The following is a 23,087-nucleotide window of genomic DNA, read 5'->3' as shown; positions in this document are numbered from 1 at the left end:
TGTGAGAAGAGCAAAACCTCTAGATGAGATAAGTAATATAGTTTATTTCTATTAAATCTTTCCTATGTCCTATTTTCTTTCCACTTATTTTTTTCCAGAAGTGGGATAGAGGAGGAAAATTCAGATTAATTAAAAGTTTGAGTCAAAGCACCGATACAGTTGTAGAGAAGACTGGAGGAGGAAGGCGATAGTAACGGAGTGAGGAAAACGCTGACACCTTGGCTGTAGCACAATTCAAGTTTATTCCATTTGTTCTTGCAACACAAAACTTCAACACAGTATTATTTAGCATTCTGATGTACATGAACTAGGATAATATAAGAAACCCAATTGTGTCAAATGCATTACATTGTGAAAAAAATGAACTCAAATATATCAAAATGCACAAAGCACTAGTCTTCCTCCATTACTGCTTAGAAAGATATGATTGTTTCTCCATTTACAAAATAGAATCAGGACAATTTAAATTTTTTAAAATTTTGCATGCAAAACACTGCAGTTGCTTATGCAGGAGGGCACTCTCACCAGCTTCTTCTATACACAATCGAGTATACAGTATTGCATGGAAGAAAACAGCAGCTCAGTTGAAGATTTAGGAAAAAAAAAATAGGTACGTATAGATTTGAAATCCATTATTTGGGGGAAAGAAATCAATGAATGAAGGGCCTAGTTGCTGGCAGCTTCCACTCACTGCACCCACCTACCTCTCCTTCATGCCCCACTGGGTTTAGAAGGTGAGCTGTGAACTACTGCATCGATTCTGGTGCCGTAGCTCAACTGTAACTCTACAGATACCAGCCTGAAGCCGCAAGGGGGAAGCTGTTTGTTAGTACACTAATGTAGACAGGTAAACCACCTGTTTTCACCTGATACAGTGCATACGATATGACTGACTTAATACAAAACTACAGAACATGCAAGATTTTTTCTGAGATGTTAAATATTACTTCAGTGGAGAACAAAACTTACTTAACCTTTTACTAATGCATGTAGTACCAAAAAGCAGACAAGGTTTTAGCTTCCTTTAGTCAAAATATCAACATTAAGTGTTGTGAATTTCTCTGCCAAGTGGTTCAGAAGTACATTATAAATAACCTAGTTAAAAAAAAGAAACTGTAAACCATCTTGGTCAGTCTATTCTATGTTTATCTGTTATTTTCTCAAGCAACTGCTTCATAATTATGGGGTTTACAAAATGGCTGAGAAAGAAGAGGGAAGGCAAAGTAGCCTCTACTGCATTACAAGGAACATGAGGATAAACTGTACAAAGAATGACGTGGTCTCTAGACCAGGTGACTGTGAAAGCAGACCAGGTTTAGGAATGACAGGACAATGCACTCTCTGCAGCAGCCAACTACAAAAAACACTTTGAGAGTAAAGGTAAAACTGCGTCGAGAGTAAAATCCAAGCCTTTTAAACAGCAGTATGCCAAGAAGTGGAAACAAAGGTATCAAAACATCTTGCCACTACGCTGACAGTTACAGTCTGATAGAGTGCCCTCCATCTCCAATGAGGATAGCTCTGTGTTTCAGTTCAGTGATGTTATGAAGTACTGATTACTGACTCTTAATCCAACTCTAATAGGCTGCATTAAGACAGCAGAATTAGCCAAATGTATCAAAGTATTTAAACCAGCATTTTGTGATTGTTTTCTTGGATGCAGGAAAATTACAGGGTTAGGCTAGTTTTAAGTGAAAAAGCCACAGGCTAAAAAAAGGGTTCATGGGGAAAAATACACACACACAAACCCACACACCAACCAACCAATCAGCAAGTGGTCAATAAGACTTGTTGGCCAGGCTGACTGTTCTTGGTACTAGTTTAATCCTGCTGTAGAATGCTACATTGCCTTAAAAAATCATCATTAATTCTTTGTTATCCACAATCTGAATAGAAGTCCCTCACCCACCCTCCCCCCTTTTAAAAATTTGAGGTACATTCAATTATTGCATGACATGGCTAAGGAAAAACCCTTATATTTTTAGTAAGCTTATATGGATGGCAAGTCAAAGGAATCTTAATATTTTATATGCAGGACAGCAAATTTAAGGGTATATGTTTTAATTAGCTGTACTGCTCATGAAATAAGCATTAGAAAATGTGTCTAAATATTTTCTGCAGGTCCTAAGAACACCATTTTAGGGCACTGTATTTTAAGAACACAGAATACAATTTGAAGTTCTCACATTTTATGCAATGCATAATATAGAAAAGAAAAAAAATATATTATGCAGGTGGGTTGGCATACATTCAGCAGAAGCCTATCAACACCTCAGGGAAACTTGGTAACACACCTATTTTTAAGGGATGGGGTTAAATTTGTCCAAACAGTAAATCTCACCCCAGTGATAGCTTTGGTGCAATAAGTAATCAGCATCCAAGACGGGTCTGAGAGAGGCATTCCAAAGAATGTTCCTTGATTCTCCAAACGTAACTGAGGCCAATCCATTCAAATAGCAAATGAAGAAAATCCATAGGTACTAAGACAACAACTGTTCTCTCTTTATGATACTAACAGGCTTATGGCTATGATTCTATTTTTAAATCCCCTTTTACTACCAGCAGGAGTTTGGAAGTGTTTTCAATGTTCTATAAATGTCTGAATCATCTAGAGGAAAAAAAAATATGCATACTGGAATGATTTCTCCTTTAGACTTCCAAAATTTGAGACTTTTTATAAATAAAACTAGTCAGTTTTATCTAAAGATACATGAAATCCATGTGAAGGGGGAGAGGAAATCCAAAGTTCAGCCGCCCAGCAGTTTAGGAGTGTGCCCCTCCTCGCCTTAACTGAGCTTTCACATAAAGCTGGAAGTCACCGAGGGAAGATTTGGTCACCAACCACAGGCAGTGCTCTTAACTATGCCGGGAGATCCCCACTAGAGTGAATCTTAAGGCAGAAGGCTAGAGCTAATTGCTTATCTCAGCACCCTAAGTTTCGTCACAGCAGCCGCTACTGCTCGCACAGATGGGGCTACCAAATGTATAGTTGGTCTTGGTACAGACAGACCCTCAATGCAATCTAATTAATAAATTAGCTAGGGAGCTGAAAAGGTCAAACGTTAATGGTATATTTTGTCTTTGCTCTCCCATGGGTATAAGCTGTGTTTTTTTTTTTTTTTTTACTGGAAATGGAAAAGAGGCTGACCTGATCAGGAATCCTAGTAAAAGCCTGCTCTTGTTTTTCTCCTCTCCTCCCAAACATTGTTTTTTTCTGGTAGTCTGATTTGTTATGAATTTCTCTCTCCCCTCACCCCTCTAGAAGTATTTTAGCTGAAGAAGCTGGCAGATAGAGAGTGACAGACAGACAGGCAGCAGTGTGAGGCCACGGGAGAGTCATTCTTCCAGAGCTGTTAGCCCATCCGTCCATCACTGAAGAAGGGCTTTGATTGCCTGGTTGTCAGTGGCTTCAAAGGCAGTCAGTCCGTCTGGACCTTTCACAGTCTTATCAGCACCCTGGAAAAGAGGAAAGAGCCTTTATCATTAAACGAGGCCCATAACCAAGAGAAGAGAATGAAAGCCAGGTTGCTTGGCAAAGGCAAAACTCCTTTACTATTGGAGTCCATTCTATTGAAGGAAAAGCCCCAAACAGCTGGCAAGGTTAGAGATTAAGCTGTAAAAACACCAGATTATTTTTCAGGCACTAGAAATGTAAACTAGAAACACAACTTGCCAATAACATAGGCAATGACTGACCTTTATTTATACTATCATCATATATTTACTCAATTAAGCTTTAAAAAAGAAGATCCCTATGTAGTATAAAACAGGGAGGGTTGGGAAGGAAATCACTTTTGCTAAAGAAGAAAGTATTACTGCGACAAAATTATCTTTTTCTCTTCTTTGCAACACTTTTTGGGTAGTGCATAAGTAATACACACATATTTGTAAAATCTAGAACTTACAAACCTTTTATTTTAGACAAATTCCTAAAGAACATGTACAATATTGGTCATTATACTTACAAAAACTTAGCAGTAAATGGCTGGGATGTGGGCTAGGAAAGGAGGGTCCCTGCTATACTCTAGGGAAATTCTCTCCAGCTTGCTCTCAATGCTTCATGCAGAGAGTGCTGTCATGGAACATTTTACTTGCAACATGGCACTTTAGTTTTGAGAATGTGTACGCATATGTTTGTGTCTATTGTTTTTATCTGTCTTCCCTTATTAGAGTAAAAACTCAATGGGAGTAGAAATCTTGTTCATATTATCCACTGTTGTGTCCCCAGTATCTAAAAAAGTACCTAGTGCATGGTGGGTGAATTTGCTCCCAAACCAAGTCTGAACCTCTCTAACTTCCACAGATAGCAACACTCCACCATGGAAAGGTTCTCTGCTAGCTCCAGCCCAACCTGTATTTATTCACCAAATAACCTCTTGTGTCCTGTTCTCCTCCCATTGCCAAGTCTCACTCATTCTTCTGTTCCTGAGGCCTACAGAACTGTCTAAACTTGGCATACATGGTCCTGTAGAGACAAACTCTAGTCAAATTCACCAGTCTCTTTTCCCATTCATCTTTCAATGCTCTAATCCTCTGGAGTGTCACCATTCCTCAATGTCCCAGGTGCCATGACTTTGCACTTGCTGGAATATGGAATGCCTTACCCCCTTTCTGCTGGCAAATCCATTCACTCATTCAACAAATATTTACTGAATGTTTGATGCATAGACACTGTGTGTAAGGGGCTGGAGAATCAAAGAAAAACAAGATAGAGCCTGCCAGTTTGGCTGGTGTGAGAGACAGACAAATCAACCCATAGGACACAGTGGGATGAGAACAACAGCGTTATGCACAGTGATGAGTGGTCTGGAAACCCAAATGGGATGTGGTAGGAGAGTGTAAGGAAGTCCTTCGGGATGAGGCAATGCTTGAGCTGAGCCTTGAGTAAGCACAAGTTGATTAGGTAAACGAGGAAGGAGATGACAGACATTCTAGCAAGTGTTAAATTATCACAAAGTCCTCCTCAATATGACTATATAAGTCTGTTTTCTCTTTTTCTAATTGAATTTAACTGCATTATGGAACACATGGAACTTACAGTTAAGTGAGAGAAATCTGTGAGTGAGAACTTCAGTGTGGTGAGCACTCCAACATAGGTTAAGTGACAATAATTGGGACCACTGTATGCAAAATAAATTTTAAAATTTATTTTTTATTGAATTACAATGTTAATTATTGCTGTACAGCAAAAGTGACTCAGTTATACACATATACAGTATATATTCTTTTTCATATTCTTTTCCATTATGGTTTATCACAGGATACTGAATATAGTTCCCTGTGCTCTACAGTAGGGCCTTGTTGTTTACCCATTCTATACATAATAGTTTACATCTGCTAATCCCACATTCCCACTCCTACCCTCTCCCACTGCCCCCCCCCTCCTGCCCCGGGGCAACCACCAGTCTATCCTCTATGTCCCTGATTCTGTTTCATAGATAGGTTCATTTGTATCATACTTTAGATTCCACATATAAATCATATGGTATTTGTCCTTCTCCATCATACTAAGTAAGTCAGAAAATCTCTAGGTCCATCCATGTTGCTGCAAATGGCATTATTTCGTTCTTTTTTTATGGCCGAGTAGTATTCCATTGTATATAGGTACCACAACTTCTTTATTCATTCATCTGTTGATGGACATTTAGGTTGTTGCCATGTCTTGGCTATTGTGAACAGTGCTACTATGAGCATAGGGGTGGCGTGTATCTTTTTGAATTAGAGTTTTGTCTGGATATATGCCCAGGAGTGGGACTGCTGGATCATATGGTAATTCTATTTTTAGCAAAACAAATTATTTCTTATTCAATATGGATAACTGTTTTTATGACTAGCATTGTAAACTGTTAATTCTGCATCAACAAAAAGTTAAATATCGTAGTGAATATCTGTTGCTTTTTAGCTGCCAGACTTCACTTCCCTTCTTTTGATAACAGTACCCTAATTTCATTCTGGGGAATCATTTGTCCCCATTGTGTGGACTCCTAGAACTGTAACTTAAGGTGCCATGTACTTTCCTTGCCAGGTATCAAAGCAGGACACTCACTTCTGGATTCTGAATCTTGATTAGAGAGAACAAAAGAAAGACAACAACAAGTCAGAGCTCATTTATTTCTGTGTTATCACCCAGAAGAGACAGTTGAGAAGTTCCTGCTATCTAGAGTCTTACAGCTACCATAGCTCTGGCCTCTTCTGAGCCTGGTCCTTCAGCTTTCCTATTGATTCTATGACTAGTCCAACATCTTCAAAAATTCCTTTTCTACTTGTTAGAGTCAATTTCTGCTATTTGCAACCCCCAAAATCTGATAAAAGTATTAAAATTTTTATATAAATCATCTTTTTTTTCTAATTGTAATACAAACTAATCACAGAACTCAGAATACACACCAAAAAAACTCCCTGTAAAACTCATAATTCTATAAGCCAAATACAACTAATGTTAACATTTTAGTGTTTCTATCTATATTCTCTTGTCCTAAATATGTATGTGTATGTATCGCTTTTAAAAATAAATGAGTAACCGTAAGAGAAATAGAGTGACTCTGTATCAGACAAAATAAACTTTAAGAAATATTACTAGAGACAAAGAGGGACATTTCATAATAATAAAAGGCTTAATATTCAAAATTTAAAAATAAAGCCAAGAAAAGAATTCCATTGATAATAGCATCAAAAAGAATAAAACGTTAGGAATAAATTTAATGAACTCAAACCAGTTCTTCTAAAAAAGATAAACCAATTTTGTCAACGTGGAAAAGGATATTAAAAGAGAATGATTTTTTGATACTTGATGCAGTTATTGGAGAACTTAAGTATATCTGGCCTCACCCCTTTCCTGAGGAAACCACTTTCAGTCGTTATTAGTTCTGGTGGTTCTTTCCATGGCTCTAAGTACTATACTCATGCCACTATTTGAGTTGTTAACGTCAGAGGTCACCTTCTGACTCCCTGCTGGGTGGGGGCTGCTCTAGCAGGGAGCACACCCCTTCCCCACATCCTCCCAATGTCTTACACTTCAAATAGCAGCTTCTGTGTCTTTGTAAATTTTTTTGTATTTAAAACCTATGTTTCTTGTTCCATCAATTTTGACGGTATTTTATTCCTCTACTTTATAAGATACTTCCTCTACCTTCCCATTACTCCCTCTACCTCTTAAATTGCCAGTTTTTCTATTTTGTCAAGATTAACTTTTATATTCGGTTCTGTAAAAACTGTTTTGTTTTATTGGTTGATTTTTTCCCCCCTATAGTCACCATACTGTACATTATATCCCCAGGACTTACTTATCTTATAAGTGGAAGTTTCTACCTTTTGACCACCTTTACCCATTCCTTGCCCCCCCCCCCATCTGTTTTCTGTTACCTGTGAATTTTGAGACTCTTCATATAAGTGAGATAATACAGTATTTGTCTTTCTCTGTCTGATTTATCTCACTTAGCATAATGCCCTCAAGGTCATCCATGTTGTTGCAAATGGCAGGATTTTCCTCTTTTTTTTAATAGCTGAATAATAATCCATTGCATTATGTGTGCATATGTGTGTGTGTGTATATACACACCCACCCCATTTTCTTTATCCATGCATCTTTTGATAGACACTTAGGTTATTTTCCTGTCTTGGCTACAGTAAATAATGCTGCAATGAACACAAGGTGTAGATATCTTTTTGAGTTAGGATTTTTGTTTCCTTCAGATAAACCCCCCAAAGTAAAATTGCTGGATCACATGGCAGTCCTATTTTTAAGTTCTTGAGGAACCTCCATACTGTCTTCCACAGAGACTGCACCAATTTACATCCCCTCCAATAGTGCACAAAGGTTCCCTTTATTCCACATCCTTGCCAACACTTATTATTTCTTGTATCTTTGATAGCAGCCATTCTAATAGGTAAGAGGTGACAATTCATTGTGATTTTGATTTGTATTTGCCTGATGATTAGTGATGTTGAGAAACCTTTTTATGTATCTGTTGGCCATCTGTATATCTCCTTTGTATAAATAAATGTCTATTCAGATCCTCTGCCCATTTTAAAATCAGATTTGTTTTTCTATTGAGTTATATGAATTCATTATATATTTTGGGTATTATCCCCTTATCAGATACATGATTTGCAAATATTTTTCTCCCATTCTATAGGTGGGCTTTTCATTTTGTTGATGGTTTCCTTTGCCTTTAGTGTCAAATTCAAAAACTCATCACCAAGACGAATGTCAAAGAGCTTACTATCTATGTTTTTTTCTAGGAGTTCCATGGTTTCAGGTCTTATTTTAAAGTCTTTAATTCATTTTGAGTCGATTTTTGTGTATGGTGTAAGATAGTGGTCCAGTTTCATTCTTTTGCAGGTGCCTGTCCACTTTCCTCAACACCATTTCCCTACTGTATATTCTTGGCTGCTTTGTGGTAAATTAATTGACTGTGTGTGTGTGTGTGTGTGTGTGTATGGGTTTATTTCTGGGTTCTCTATTCTGTTCCATTGATCTAGGTACCTGTTTTCATGTCAGTACTGTTTTGAGTCCTACATACTTGTAATATCGTTTGGAATCAGGAAATGTGACGCTGCCAGTGTTGTTCTGTTTTCTCAGGATCCCTCTGGCTATTCAGGATCTGCTGTGGGTCCCTAAACTTTTCGCATCGTTTCATCTCGTTCTGTGAAAAATGCCACTGGAATTTTGATGGAAACTGCAGTAAAGCTTGCTTTGGGCAGTATGGACATTTTAACAATATTAATTCTGCCAATCCACGAGCACAGAATATCTTTTCATTTATTAGTGTCTTTAATGTATTTCATCAGTGTCGTATGGTTGTCAGCATAAGAGTCTTTTGCCTCCTTGGTTAAATTTCTTTCTAGGTATTTTATTCTTTTTGATGCAATTTTAAGTAGAATTTAAAAAAATTCTCTTCTAATTTGTTATTAGTGTATAGGAACACAACTGATTTTTGTATATTGATTTTGTATCCTGCAAGTTTACTGAATTAGTTGAACAGTTCTAACAGTTTTTTAGTGGAGTCTTGAGGGTTTTCTACATGGAGTATCCTGTCATCTGCAAACAAACAGAGAACATTTTACTTCTTCCCTTCCAGCTTGGATGTCTTTTATTTCTTTTCTTGCCTAACTGCTCTGGCTAGGGACTTCCAGTACTATGTTAAATAAGTGGTGAGAGTGGGCAACCTCATTTTGTTCATTATGTTAGAGGAAAAACTTTCAGTTTTTCACCGCTGATTATGATGTATAGCTTGTGGCCATAATATGGCCTTCATTATGCTGAGGCATGTTCCCTCTACACCCACTTTGTTGAGTGTTTTTATTATGAATGAACATTAAATTATGTCAAATGCTTTTTCTGCATCTACTGAGATGATCATATGATTTTTATCCTTCATTTTGTTATTGTGGTGTTCACACTGATTGATCTGCAGATGCTGAATCATCCTTGTGTCCCCAGAATAAATCCCAGTTGATCATGGAGTATGATCCCTTTAATGTAGTGCTGAATTTGGTTTGCTAACATTTTGTTGAGGACTTTTGCATCTATGTTCATCAGGGATACTGGTCTGCAATTTTCTTGTGGCATCCTTGTCTGGTTTTGGTATAGGGGTAATGCTGGCCTTGTAAAATGAGTTTGGAAGTGGTCCCATCTGTACTGATGTTTTCGGGAAGACTTTGAGAAGGATTGGTATTAATTCTTCATTAAATGTTTGGTAGAACTCACCAGTAAAGCGATCTGGCCCTGGATATTGATAGATTTTTACAGTTAAAATATATAAACAATGCTTAAATTACTTCTGGGTAAACACTGCTCACTGTGGCACCTAGCAGACAACTATGATCAGTTTTATTTCTATTGTTCCAATATCAAAACCCTGTGCAACTCTCCCAAGTGATAGAATCGGGAGATCCACACCCAAGTTTTCCCCAGTCCTGTTCATTCATTTACAAATAACAACTTTTGACCCTATTTGTTACAGTTTGGCTAAACTGCTATAACAAAGAGAGGCTAAAACACAATGTATTAAACTAAGTTAATTTATTTCTCCCTCATAAAACAGTCTACTGCTAAGTGTGCTCACCTCCACATGTGCTTCCAGCCTGCTGGATGTGGGGGTGAAAGTCCCCAGCAAGTGGCTTCACATTTTAGGTGATGATCTAGAAGTGGCACACATCATTTGTGCACATCCCATCAGCCCAAACTTAGACACAAAGTCACATCCACTGCAAGGCAAACTGAGATACAAGGACTAGCTAGGCTGCGATGTATGCACCCAGTTAAAACCTGGGGTTCCCCTTCTAAAAGAAAGAGTAAAAAATGGACACAGAAGGCAATTTATAGCCTAATCTATGCTGTCCTGAACATGCTTTAGAATATTATCTCCAAATTCTGTCTGTCTAGCCTGCCTCTCCTTCCTGCACCCACTACTTCCACTCCACCCTCCTCCCCTTTACTTTCTCTCTGTTTAAATGCTGGATTCTCCATGGTTCTGGGCTTTGGCACTCTTCACCACTGGCTCAATATGCTTTTTGCCTGATCTCATCCATGTTATGATTTAAGTTCCAACCTTTATACTCATTTTTAACATCTACCCTGATCTTTAAACCCATATATATATAAACATATATACATGCCACTGAGACTTATCTACTTTAAGTCCCAGAAATACCACAAACTCTACGATTCCTAAAGTGAATCCATGATCTTTTCCTACAAACTTGTTTCTTTTCCTGGAGTATTCACTATCATGGTAAGAACCACCTTCCAGGAACTGTGGAGACACTATGCAGTTCTTGTTTACTTCACATGTTATCAGTCACCAAATCTTTAGACCATAATGTTCCTAACATTTTCCACCTGTCCTTGCTACCACTACTTTCTTAGTTCAAGATTTTCATATGAAAATTCTAATGCAAGCTAGCCTCATCCACCAGAGGGCAGAGAGTAGAAGCACGAAGAACTACAATTCTGCAGCCTGTAGAACGAAAACCACATTAAAAGAAAGACAGACAGACAAAATGAAAAGGCAGAGGACTATGTACCAGATGAAGGAACAAGATAAAACCCCAGAAAAACAACTAAAAGAAGTGGAGATAGATGATAGGCAACCTTCCAGAAAAAGAATTCAGAATAATGGTAGTGAATAGGATCCAGGACCTCAGAAAAAGAATGGAGGCAAAGATTGAGAAGATGCAAGAAACGTTTAACAAAGACTTAGAAGAATTAAAGAACAAACACCTAGAAGAACTAAAGAACAAACAAACAGAGATGAACAATACAATAACTGAAATGAAAAATACACAGAAGGAATCAATAGCAGAATAACTGAGGCAGAAGAACAGATAAGTGACCTGGAAGACAGAATGGTGGAATTCACTGCCACGGAGTAGAATAAAGAAAAAAGAGTGAAAAGAAATGAAGACAGCCTAAGAGACCTCTGGGACAACATTAAATGCACCAACATTCACATTATAGGGGTCCCAGAAGGAGAAGAAAGAGAGAAAGGACCAGAGAAAATATCTGAAGAGATTATAGTTGTAAACTTCCCTAACATGGGAAAGGAAATAGCCACCCAAGTCTAGAAAGCACAGAGTCCCAGTCAGGATAAACCGAAGGAGAAACACACTGAGACACAGAGTAATCAAACTGACGAAAATTAAAGACAAAAATTATTAAAAGCAACAAGGGGAAAACGACAAATAACATACAAGGGAACACCCATAAGGTTAACAGCTGATTTCTCAACAGAAACTCTACAAGCCAGAAGGGAATGGCATGATATATTTAAAGTGATGAAAGGGAAGAACCTACAACCAAGATTACTCTACCCAGCAAGGATCTCATTCAGATTCGATGGAGAAATCAAAAGCTTTACAGACAAGCAAAAGCTAAGAGAATTCAGCACCACCAAACCCAGCTCTACAACAAATGCTAAAGGAACTTCTCTAAGTGGGAAACACAAGAGAAGAAAAGGACCTACAAAAACAAACCCAAAACAATTAAGAAAATGGTAATAGCAACATACATATCAATAATTATCTTAAATGTGAATGGATTACATGCTCCAACCAAAAGACAGGCTAGCTGAATGGATACAAAATCAAGACCCATATATATGCTGTCTACAAGAGACCCACTTTAGACCTAGGGACACATACAGACTGAAAGTGAGGGGATGGAAAAAGATATTCCATGCAAATGGAAATCAAAAGAAAGCTGGAGTAGCCAATACTCATATCAGATAAAATAGACTTTAAAATAATGTTACAAGAGACAAGGAAGGACACTACATAATGATCAAGGGATCAATCCAAGAAGAAGATGTAACAATTATAAATACATATGTACCGAACATAGGAGCACCTCAATACATAAGGCAAATGCTAACAGCTATAAAAGAGGAAATCGACAGCAACATAATAATAGTGGGGGACTTTTAACACCTCACTTACACCAATGGACAGATCATCCAAACAGAAATTTATTAAGGAAACAGAAGCTTTAAGTGACACAGTAGACCAGATAGATTTAATTGATATTTATAGGACATTCCATTTGAAAACAGCAGATTACACTTTCTTCTCAAGTGCACATGGAACATTCTCTAGGATAGATCACATCTTGGGGCACAAATCAAGCCTCGGAAAATTTAAGAAAACTGCAATTGTATCAAGCATCTTTTCTGACCACAATGCTATGAGACTGGAAAGCAATTACAGGAAAAAAAACTGTAAAAAACACAAATACATGGAGGCTAAACGGTGTACTACTAAATAACCAAGAGATCACTGAAGAAATCAAAGAAGAAATAAAAAAATACATAGAAACAAATGACAACAAAAACACGACAACCCAAAACCTCTGGGATGCAGCAAAAGCAGTTCTAAGAAGGAAGTTTATAGCAATACAATCTCACCTCAAGAAACAAGAAAAATCTCAAACAATCTAACCCTACACCCAAAGCAACTAGAGAAAGAAGAACAAAGAAAACCCAGTCAGTAAAAGGAAAGAAATCATAAAGATCAGAGCAGAAATAAATGAAATAGAAACGAAGACAACAATAGCAAAAATCAATAAAACTAAAAGCTGGTTCTTTGAAAGCTGGTTCTTTCTTGCCCCTGCGACCTTCTCACATTGCTGCTTCTGCTTGGAAAGGTACTCCAGTTCTCTGTTAGATTCTTGGACACTAAGTTGCTAAGATTCAACTCAAGTGTCAACTGCTTTTTGAAGTTACATTTGTGGTACCTAAAGTTGTAATGACATCCTTGTTTATAACACACTATGCCCTTGACTCCCAGGACCACACGTGACCTCTTCTTCCTTTAGATCTCTGCTGTTACATATAAACTCCTGTCACAGCAATCACAACACTTTGTGCTCTTGTTTTACATTTTACTAAATATGGTGACAGCAGTAACCAAGTTTATCAGTCTCTCAAATCACAAGGCCTTGCACAGTGTCAATAACAGGCTATCAAATGATATTACAAAAATTAAATGTTTTTTAAAATTAATTGATATAGACAGGGACTGTACACATACAATAAAGGACTAGGTCAGGACTAGGCTCACCTGCTTATAGTTACAGCATGGTTCAGGCTGTGATCGTTTCCTGGAGGAGGAAAAGGTTGCTACAGCCAAGTTAAGTGGCCCAAGTAGAGAGACAGGCCATTTGTCATTCTAGGGAGTAAAAAAGCTTTAAGGCCTCACCAGTAATTTCTTCATTTTCAAAGGTTACAGTTTCAGACAATCAAGTATTATTTGATAGTAAGTTGCAGAATATGGGGAATGTTTAAAAGAATTCATCATACTATCTCTGCCCTTGAATAGAATAGTTTACAATGTAGCTAGAAAGATAAGATATACTGGCATGAAACAAGACTGTATCTTTATCTACTTCTTACTTCAGATAGCCCAATTCTGCTTTATACCACCAGTTTTGTGTGTGTGTGTTTTTTTAAAATTACCACCAGTTCTTAATCTGGACAAATAGGCCAGAAAACTGGATTAGTAACATTTTCAGAATGAAACTGTTAAACTTGTACTGAGGTTATCTGACATTATCTTGACAAAAGGCTTTTGTGGCAAAGATGATGATTATAATTATACTAATCAATTGTTAGAACACTAAGCAACTTTGTTTCAATGCAAAATTTATCAAATCAATTAAAAAATTAGCATTTAGATACACACATGACATCTTGGTGGACATTTCTGTATATGTTGCTAGATACTGTTTCACAACCTTAGAATATAACCACTATCTCAGAAATAAAAATTTAGCAACCGTGATTTGGTATATTCAACTCACTTTTGGAAAGAAAGTGGGTTAGAATCAAGTACAAAAGGAATGCCTGAATAAATATATCTGATATTAAATGTCCCACAAGGACTCTTAAAATGTAAAGGAACAAAGCAATTCTTTGTGCTCTCCCTTTAACCATTTGATTAACTCTTATTCAGTTGTTTCCGTGAAGCCATTCTGGAATTTCCAGGACAGTTGGCTCCCTCTCTTCCTGTATGCCCCCTGGCACGTTGCTGATCATACTTCAAGGTGTATATTGGGTTGGTCAAAAACTTCGTTCGGTTTTAAGTAAAAATAAAACACACATTTTTCATTTTCACCAAGAACTTTTTTGAATGGATTCATTAACCAAATGAACTTTTTGGCCAACCCAATACTACAGCTTGGCTCATCCAAAGTCTAGCACAACCCCCTTTTTTCTGTGCTTTCCTCTCCTATAGAGGCTGAAAAGGCACTGAATCCCCAGACTCCCTTAAAGCTACAGGTGGCCATCTGGCACAAAATTGGCATCTCTCGTGGATAGCTTTCCTTTTCCAATAGAGCCTCAGGGAGGAGAGTGTCCTTAACTCTTTCCCTTCTCCCTGCCCATAACAGACACAATGCCTGGAGGTTCCGCAGTCATCCTGCAACCGTAAGGAGTGGGGAAGACATGGGAGAAGAGAGTGCGGGGCGCTGAGGACAAGCGGAGCCAGCTGCTCAGCCCAGGACTGTGTACCTGCAGGCATTTCATTAAGAGCCACTTGTTTCTTTCCTAAGTTGAGATATAATTGACATAGACCATTATATTAGTTTTAGGTGTACAACATGATGATTTTGATATATGTATATATTGCAAAATTTACCACAATAAGGTTAGTTAACATCCATCACTGTAGAGTTACAAAGTTGTTTTCCTTATGTGAGAGCTTTTAAGCCTTACTGTCTTCACAGCTTTCAGATATATAATACAGTACTAAGGACAGCTACCATGCTGTTGCGTCCCCAGGACTGACTCACCTGATAATTCTAAGTCTCTACCTTTTGACCCCACACACCCTCCACCTACCCGCCTGCCTCTGGCAACCATCAATCTAATCTGTTCTCTGTATCTGAGTTTGTTTTGTTTTTGTTGTAGATTCCATATATAAGTGAGATCATACGGTATTTTTCTCTGACTTATTTCATTTAGCGTAATGCCTTCAAGGTCCATCCATGTTGTCACCTAAAGATTATCATACTAAGTGAAGTCAAAGACAAATTTATGGTTTCACTTTTATGTAGAATCTAAAAAATAGTACAAATGAACTTATTTACAAAACAGAAACAGACTCACAGACATAGAAAACAAACTTATGGTTACCAAAGGGGAAGGGTGAGGAGGGATAAATTGGGAGTATGGGATTAACAGATGCACCTACCATATATAAAATAGATAAATAACAAGGATGTATGTATAGCACAGGGAACTATATTCAGTATCTTGTAAGGGAAAAGAATTTTAAAAAGTATACAGATATACACACACATATATATGTATAACCAGATCACTTTGCTGTACACCTGAAACTAACACAATATTGTAAATCAACTATACTTCAATTTAAAAAACTTGTGAATCACTATATTGTACACCTGTAACTTATATAATACTGTACATCAACTACACTTCAAAAAAAGAAAAAGCAGGTGGTGTGGTTCAAGGACATACTGAACCTGGCCACCCAATTTTACCACAAATTAGCTGTGTAACTTTAGGCAAGTTCCTTAACCTCTCTGTGCTACTTTCTACAAATAAAATGGTAAACCTAACATGATTTCGGCAGAAACTCCTGGATCAAATATTCTCTTAATCTTTCTTAAAAATAAGAACTAATTATACAATGGAATATTATTCAGCCATGAAAAAGAAGAGCCACTTTCTTGTTTAAATCTCTGTAGTAGGAGTTTTTGTTAGTTGAACCCTACTTCTCTTACAGCACTTGTCATAGTCCTTAATTATCTGTTAACTGTGCTTCATTGGCTATGAAACCATAGGACCAGGTGTTAAATCTTGCTTTTCTAACTTCAGTGCCATGCTCCTCATCTGCACCCCCTCTGCCTCTCTAAACAACGTGCTAACCATGCAACAGGGAATGACATGTATTCTACATTTCTCTTCATTTTATTCCTCATTTGGAGACAGCGACTACAGTTCATTTTCAGTTGCATATATAATGGTCTTAGATTTGTTCTTACGTTACCCCTTGTGAAAATATGATTTTTAACATCTCCACTGCAGTCATATCTAGCAAAAATATAAAGATCATTTCAAGATTTCAGAGAGAAATTCGTCATGGAAATATAGGGATGGGAGAAAGTATAAAAATGAGCCTTCAAATTACTTCTCTCTGAAGACATTCAGATAGTGAGCCAATATATTACCTGTGATGTGGTACATTGTAAGTTTTGGATGAAAAAGTTTGTTTATATTTGAAACAGTCATTTTCATAAAACTTGTTTTTCAGGGAACCCTCATTCTTGCAGCAAGTCTTCCCTTTTCTGAGAAATACATCAAAGTTATCTGCGTCAATCCTAACTGGTCTTAGTATTTACTGAGAATTTATGATAAGCTCAGTATTGCCGCCAATGACTTGCATACAGTATCTCTTCTAACTACTTGGCTACACTGAGAGGCAGTGTAATGTAGTGGTTACAGAAACAAGCTCTGGAGCCAAAGTGATGGGGTTTGAATCCTAACTCTCCTCCTATCGAGCTGTGTGATCCTGGGAAAGCTTCCTAATGCCCTGGGCCTCAGTTTCCCCAATGGTAAAATGGGGGATAAAAATCGTACCTACTTCATAGGATTACTGTGATGATTAAGTGAAATAATATATGTAAAGCACTTAAATGACATTTCCTATGTATAAGTACTATTTTAACCATGAGCTAATTTACCTGCTCATCAACTCTATGTGATAAGTACTGGCCCCATGTTGCAGAAGAGGATGCTTAGACTGAGATGATAAGGAATTTATTCAAAGCCACAAAGCTATTAGGAAGGAGAACTCAGAACCAAACTTGGGGGTGTGTGATGCCACAACACACAGTTTATGTCACCAACAGAAACTATCTAAAATAATGATGCACTCCACTCTAAAAGAGCTAAATAGATTAAAAAAACAATGAGCTTACAATGGGCATACTTGTGGATGAGATTTGTGAGATGTATCAAAACAGTGTAACAACTGGTTTCTTCAGTTATTTAGGGGGGTAAGTCTTCTAGCTGTATCAATTCTGCTAGTCCTTTTCTAACGCAGTTTCTTAAACTAAGGCAAGGCATTGCTCAGTTCTTTGCAGGTCATCTGTCCTAAAATTTTTTTGAAACCAAACCTGCCCGTGTTATATGGAACAGAACTCTGGGGATTCCAAGTAATCATAAAATGTGTGCTTGAGAATGTGTGAAACTGTTTAGATTTTACTGGGAGTGGAATAGTGAGTAATTTGAGTAAAAAAATGTTTCTACCTACCAGCACACCTACTTATTTAGGCTGAAAAGGGTTGACTTCTAAGCCCTTATATCTTACACACTTGATTCTCAATTCAAGCAGCAAAATCTGTACCGTAGATACTTCTTGAGGATTTGACAATGCTGGTATTTGAGAGGGGTATTCAAATTTTATTATTAACTGGCCGCTTGATTTTTTTTTTTTTAAAGAACTCTTTTTTAAAAAGTTAATTAATTAATTAATTAAATTTTGGTTGTGTTGGGTCTTCGTTTCTGTGCGAGGGCTTTCTCTAGTTGTGGCAAGCGGGGGTCACTCTTCATCGCGGTGCGCGGGCCTTTCACTGTCACAGCCTCTCTTGTTGCGGAGCACAGGCTCCAGATGCACAGGCTCAGTAGTTGTGGCTCACGGGCCTAGTTGCTCCGCGGCATGTGGGATCTTCCCAGACCAGGGCTCGAACCCGTGTCCCCTGCATTGGCAGGCAGATTCTCAACCACCGCGCCACCAGGGAAGCCCAGGCTGCTTGATTTTTTAAAATACAGCACAGAAAATACATTGGGCAAAATCATCAATGTTATCAGATAAGGTGGTTTTCTGTATTTTCTTAACAGACTGATTTTTAGTACTTTTTATTCTCTACAGCAATTGTACATAAGACGTTAATCATTTTGACTTTCTTTTTATAAAAGGAAGGTTGTTGAGTAAATCTTTGTTTCTCACTCATTTATCCCACACAGTGAATGTACAGAGTGGTCTGAAACAGCTGTGCGTCACTAACATCAGAGTTGCACAAGCATCAGTGGTTACATATTTCCGTTGTAAGGTTACAGCAGATATCCTAAGGAGGTAAATTCTTTGACACAGTATGAAGCAGAGAAATGATGGAAAACAAAAAAACAAAGTTTCTTTTGGACTTTTCTTTCTCAGATATAGCTTAGTATATCACTAACCACAAATGGGTTTATAATAACAACAAATGGGTTTATAATAACAAGTATATTGTCAGTTTGTTTCTGTAATCTAAGAATAAAACAGTAATTACAAAATGTTTTAAAAACTTTCAGTTCATGAGATTTATGATTCTCTCATGCTGGGGTAATTTTTCTATTTGTTTAAAAGAATTCTTGTTTTAATAGGAGGTTGACTGGTCATTTTTAATAGCAATATATAGTATATAAGGGACAGAGTATAAAATGCACTAGAGTAAATGACTGAAAGCTTACCTGTCTAAATTCTAAATGATAGCAAAGTTAAAGGTTAACTTGTATTATCTTTTAAAGATGTTAAGTATTACCCCTTTCCCCACAATATCCTTTAGTGGATTATTTAGAAACAGTTTTCCTTAGAAAATAAGGATACTTGACTTCTTAAAAGCCTTTATTATCAAAGGAATTACATAGATTTAAAGAATTTTAGTAAGTATAAATATTATAGAAATTTGGTATATATTAAATACTATATACTATACTGTTAAAGGAAATGTCTAACATGATAGTGTATTAATGCTACAGATAAACTATTCTCTTAGAGAATTGTTTCTTTAACTACACAGAAACTAGATGATGTCAAATTATATGTAACTGTGAAAAATAAATGAATTTTGGACTTATGAACATCCACTGGCTGTAATATTATAGTTCAAGAGTACCACTTCAAGATTAACTCTCTTCTAAATAATGTGTTCATGCAACACTGCTATTATTCGGGCATTTGAGATTCTAATCAGGAAGATCAGTTCAGTAATATTTTTATATATCTTTTAAATATCTCTTTTATTCTAAAAATTTCCTGTTAAGATTTTTTTAGGGCAAAGAAGGAGGAACCTTATTCAACTGTGAGATAATTATGATTCAAAATGACAGGTGCTTACACAGTCTGACTGTTTTTGCTTTCATAACATCAGGCTGAAGTCTGTAAGGCTTGGCCTTTTTAATGACTGCTGTGCAGCTGCCACTTCTTCTGTTTGTTTCATACTCTCACTTGGGCTTCTTACTCCCTGGGACCACTCAATTCCCCAGGATGCTTCTCGAGCCTGCATTTTTTACCTGCTTCATCAGTTTCCTTTCACCAGTTTTACTGATGTTTCTCATGTACTCTGGATTTCGTGAGAATACCAGCAGCTTTGTTCATTTCCCTTGCTTCTTGTTATTATTTAACAGTTCTATAGTTTTAGCTTAATTAATTAATTAATCTATTTATTGGCTGCATTGGGTCTTCATTGCTGCGCGTGAGCTTTTCTCTAGTTGTGGCGAGCGGGTGCTACTCTGTTGCAGTGTGCGGGCTTCTCATTGTGGTGGTTTCTCTTGTTGCAGAGCATGGGCTTCAGTAGTTGTGGCATGCGGGCTCTAGAGCACAGGCTCAGTAGTTGTGGCACACGGGCTTAGCTGCTCTGTGGCATGTGGGATCCTCCCGGACCAGGGCTCGAACCCGTATCCCTTGCATTGGCAGGTGGATTCTTAACTACTGCGCCACCAGGGAAGCCTGTTTTAGCTTATTTTAAATGTTCATGTTGTTTTGTATTTCAGTATTTGTTTAGATTTATTCACATACTGACTTATTGCTTACCTCCTTCTTGCATCTCAGTCTTCACCTCTGGGTCTCATTTGTTTCTTCCTGAAAGCACATCCAACTCTTCACTCGTCTGTTGCTCAAGGGTACTGACCACTTCTGGGCTTCAGGCCGCCTTGGATCAACTCCTACCTTTCGCAACAGTCCTCTCTTGCTCGTGTTTGGGAACGTTTTCTTCTTCAACTTCATCCCACCTGCTTTCTGTCTCTCAAGGCTTCATTATAATTTCTTGTCTAACGAACCCTGCCGTCTTATGGTCTAAAACAGATGTTGATTCATTCATTTTAAAAACATCTTTTCTGTCATCAGAGGGCAAAAAGGGGATACCATGGCATGTGCTCAGACCTCAATCTTCAAGTGGAAGTCCCACAAGTGTTGTTTGCTACATTATTTTTCATTCATGAATGTATCAATTAAAAATCAGGCCAAATATCTTTTACCTGCAGAAATATACATAATCATTTCTCATAGCTGTCCCTGACAACAAGTCTGAAAGCCACTCTCAAGTAGTAGAAAGAACATGGGTTTTTGAGTCTTATAACTTGGAGCAAATCTTGATTTCATTATATTCTGTTAGACTTCAGGTAGTTATTTAACCTCCTCAAGACAGATGGTCACCTCATCCATTAAATGGAGATGATTATACTTAACGTATTTGGAGATTATATAAACAAAGATTATATTAGATTTCCCACAGATGTTACTTTCCTCTTTTGCTATATGGACAATAAAGAATTAAATGTTTTAAATTTTTACTTGTGTCATAAACTTCATCTTCCATTGCATTAAAATTAAAAAAAAAAGTCCAGTAAGTGATACAGCATATAGCATAGAGTTTGATTTTATACATTCTACCATTCTTTTGTTTTCTATTAGTTGTGATCATATTGAGTTTTAAAATTTATTATTTTGACTTTTTTCCTATGCTAATGATATACCAGTGGAATAATGCAGTCGACCCTTGAACAGCATGGGGGCGGGTTAAGGGTGCTGACCCTCTGTGCAGTTGAAAATCCACTTGTAACTTACAGTCGGCCTTTCATATCTGCAGTTCCTCCACATTTGTGGATTCAACCAACCATGCATCGTGCAGTATACGCAGCATTTACTACTGAATAAAATCTGTGTGTAAGTGGACTGGTTCAATACAAACCTTTGTTGTTCACGGATCAGTTGTATATTAGAGATGTCAACGAATCTGGAAAACTTCTAAACTACATACTTTTAAAATGAATTAATAGTAATTGATAAAGATTCTACTTTTGATAAAAGACAGAATAAACCAGATTTCATAATACAAACATTGACTGCACTTTAAAGAAGTGCACTGGAATAGCCTTATTTTAGCAATTAAGGATTTTTTAAAGAGCACAATTTCCCCCCTCAAAAATTTGGTTAACAGAACTACAGGGTACACATTAAAGGAGCTTATGCAAAAATAAAATCGAAGGAATTAATTTTGAAAAAAAGAACTAAATTTTATGTTGCTTTCAAAAAGGTTAAAAAAAAAACTTTCATCTAAAATAAATAACAGCTCTACATGGTTACAAATGATCTGCCATCAATATAGCCATCTCTGAATGTCACTTGTTTAGCTACAAAAATTAAGGATCAGACACAAATGAAAGAATATTATGGGCACAAGTAAAATTTAAAAACTACTTAAAAGTCAGGAAACTCAACTTATAAGCAGTAATCCAGCAACACAGCACATGTTTATAAAGACCCTTCTGGGATAACATACCAGGGGCCTAATGTACATTCAAATCAAGCCAGCTTTTCAGGAACTTATTTAATGTAGAAGATCCTTTCTTTAACAATGGAATCTTACAGCCACAAGGTCTCGGTGACCTAGAGCATCATGTTTCGGGAATAAGAAATATGGAACAATGGTTTTGGCTCTCTCTATCATAAAAATAATTACATCTTGTTTTGTTTGTCCTAGGAGGAAAGAGAGGCTTATCAGAAAGAAATACAGTTCTGATCTATAGTCTGAGATCTGGCTAGGAGGGAGGAGCTTGCTGAGGGGCATCTCACTTAGTAAATGACCAGAGCCCTAAGCTAAAAAGGATCCCATGGAGGTTTTTATTTTCAGAGAAGAAAACCCTTGGCTAGATAGAAAAGGTCAGGGAAAGAGGGAGAAAGAAGGGGAAGGAAGGAGCCATCCATTTCTTGTTTGTTTTTATCCTGACTTATGAATTTATTAATTTGTAACTGAGATATAGCTGACATATAATACTATTAGTTTAAGGTATACAACATAATGATTTGATATGTTTATATACTGTGAAATGATTACCACAATAAGTTTAATTAATATCACCTCACATAGTTTCAAATTTTTTTTCCTTCAATGAGAACTTTAAAGATCTACCCTCTTAGCAACTTTCAAATATATCAGTAATACAGTATTAACTGTTTCTTTTGCTCTACACTTAGCACATAGATTGAGGCCAGGGGAATTAAGTCAACACTGAGGAAGACAGCTGAGAAATATACAAAAAGAAATCAGATGCTGGTCACGTGGCCTATGCCCATGGACAAGCTGTGCCTCGGCCGTAGACCTATGTGAGTCAACACAATCTCTTTAATGCTTAAGCCTGTCTGAGCTGGGTTTAGTTACTTGCAATACAGAGTCCTAACCAATAAAATATTGAAATTATAAAAATTTTTCATGAAATGTAAATTAATATCTGTAGCCTGCGACAACCAGTTTTTAACATAATATGCAAAAATATTCCCCCAGGGATGAAATTATCCAGTAGTTT

General features: G+C 37.1%; 1 protein-coding gene across 1 annotated transcript in view; it reads right to left on the bottom strand.

The window, feature by feature from the left end:
* Nucleotides 1-223: 223 nt before the first annotated feature.
* MTPN (myotrophin) overlaps nt 224-23,087 on the bottom strand; it is a 71,780-nt gene continuing 48,916 nt past the window's right edge. Inside the window, exon 4 of the mRNA XM_007177102.3 lies at nt 224-3,456. Coding sequence (XP_007177164.1) covers nt 3,370-3,456 — 87 coding nt within the window. The 3' untranslated portion in view covers nt 224-3,369. The remainder of the gene's footprint in view (nt 3,457-23,087) is intronic.

Source organism: Balaenoptera acutorostrata, chromosome 7 (assembly GCF_949987535.1).
Source record: "Balaenoptera acutorostrata chromosome 7, mBalAcu1.1, whole genome shotgun sequence".
Taxonomy (NCBI): Eukaryota; Metazoa; Chordata; class Mammalia; order Artiodactyla; family Balaenopteridae; genus Balaenoptera; species Balaenoptera acutorostrata.
The sequence above is the reverse complement of the archived record's forward strand: the minus strand, read 5'-3'. Positions and strand labels throughout refer to the sequence as shown.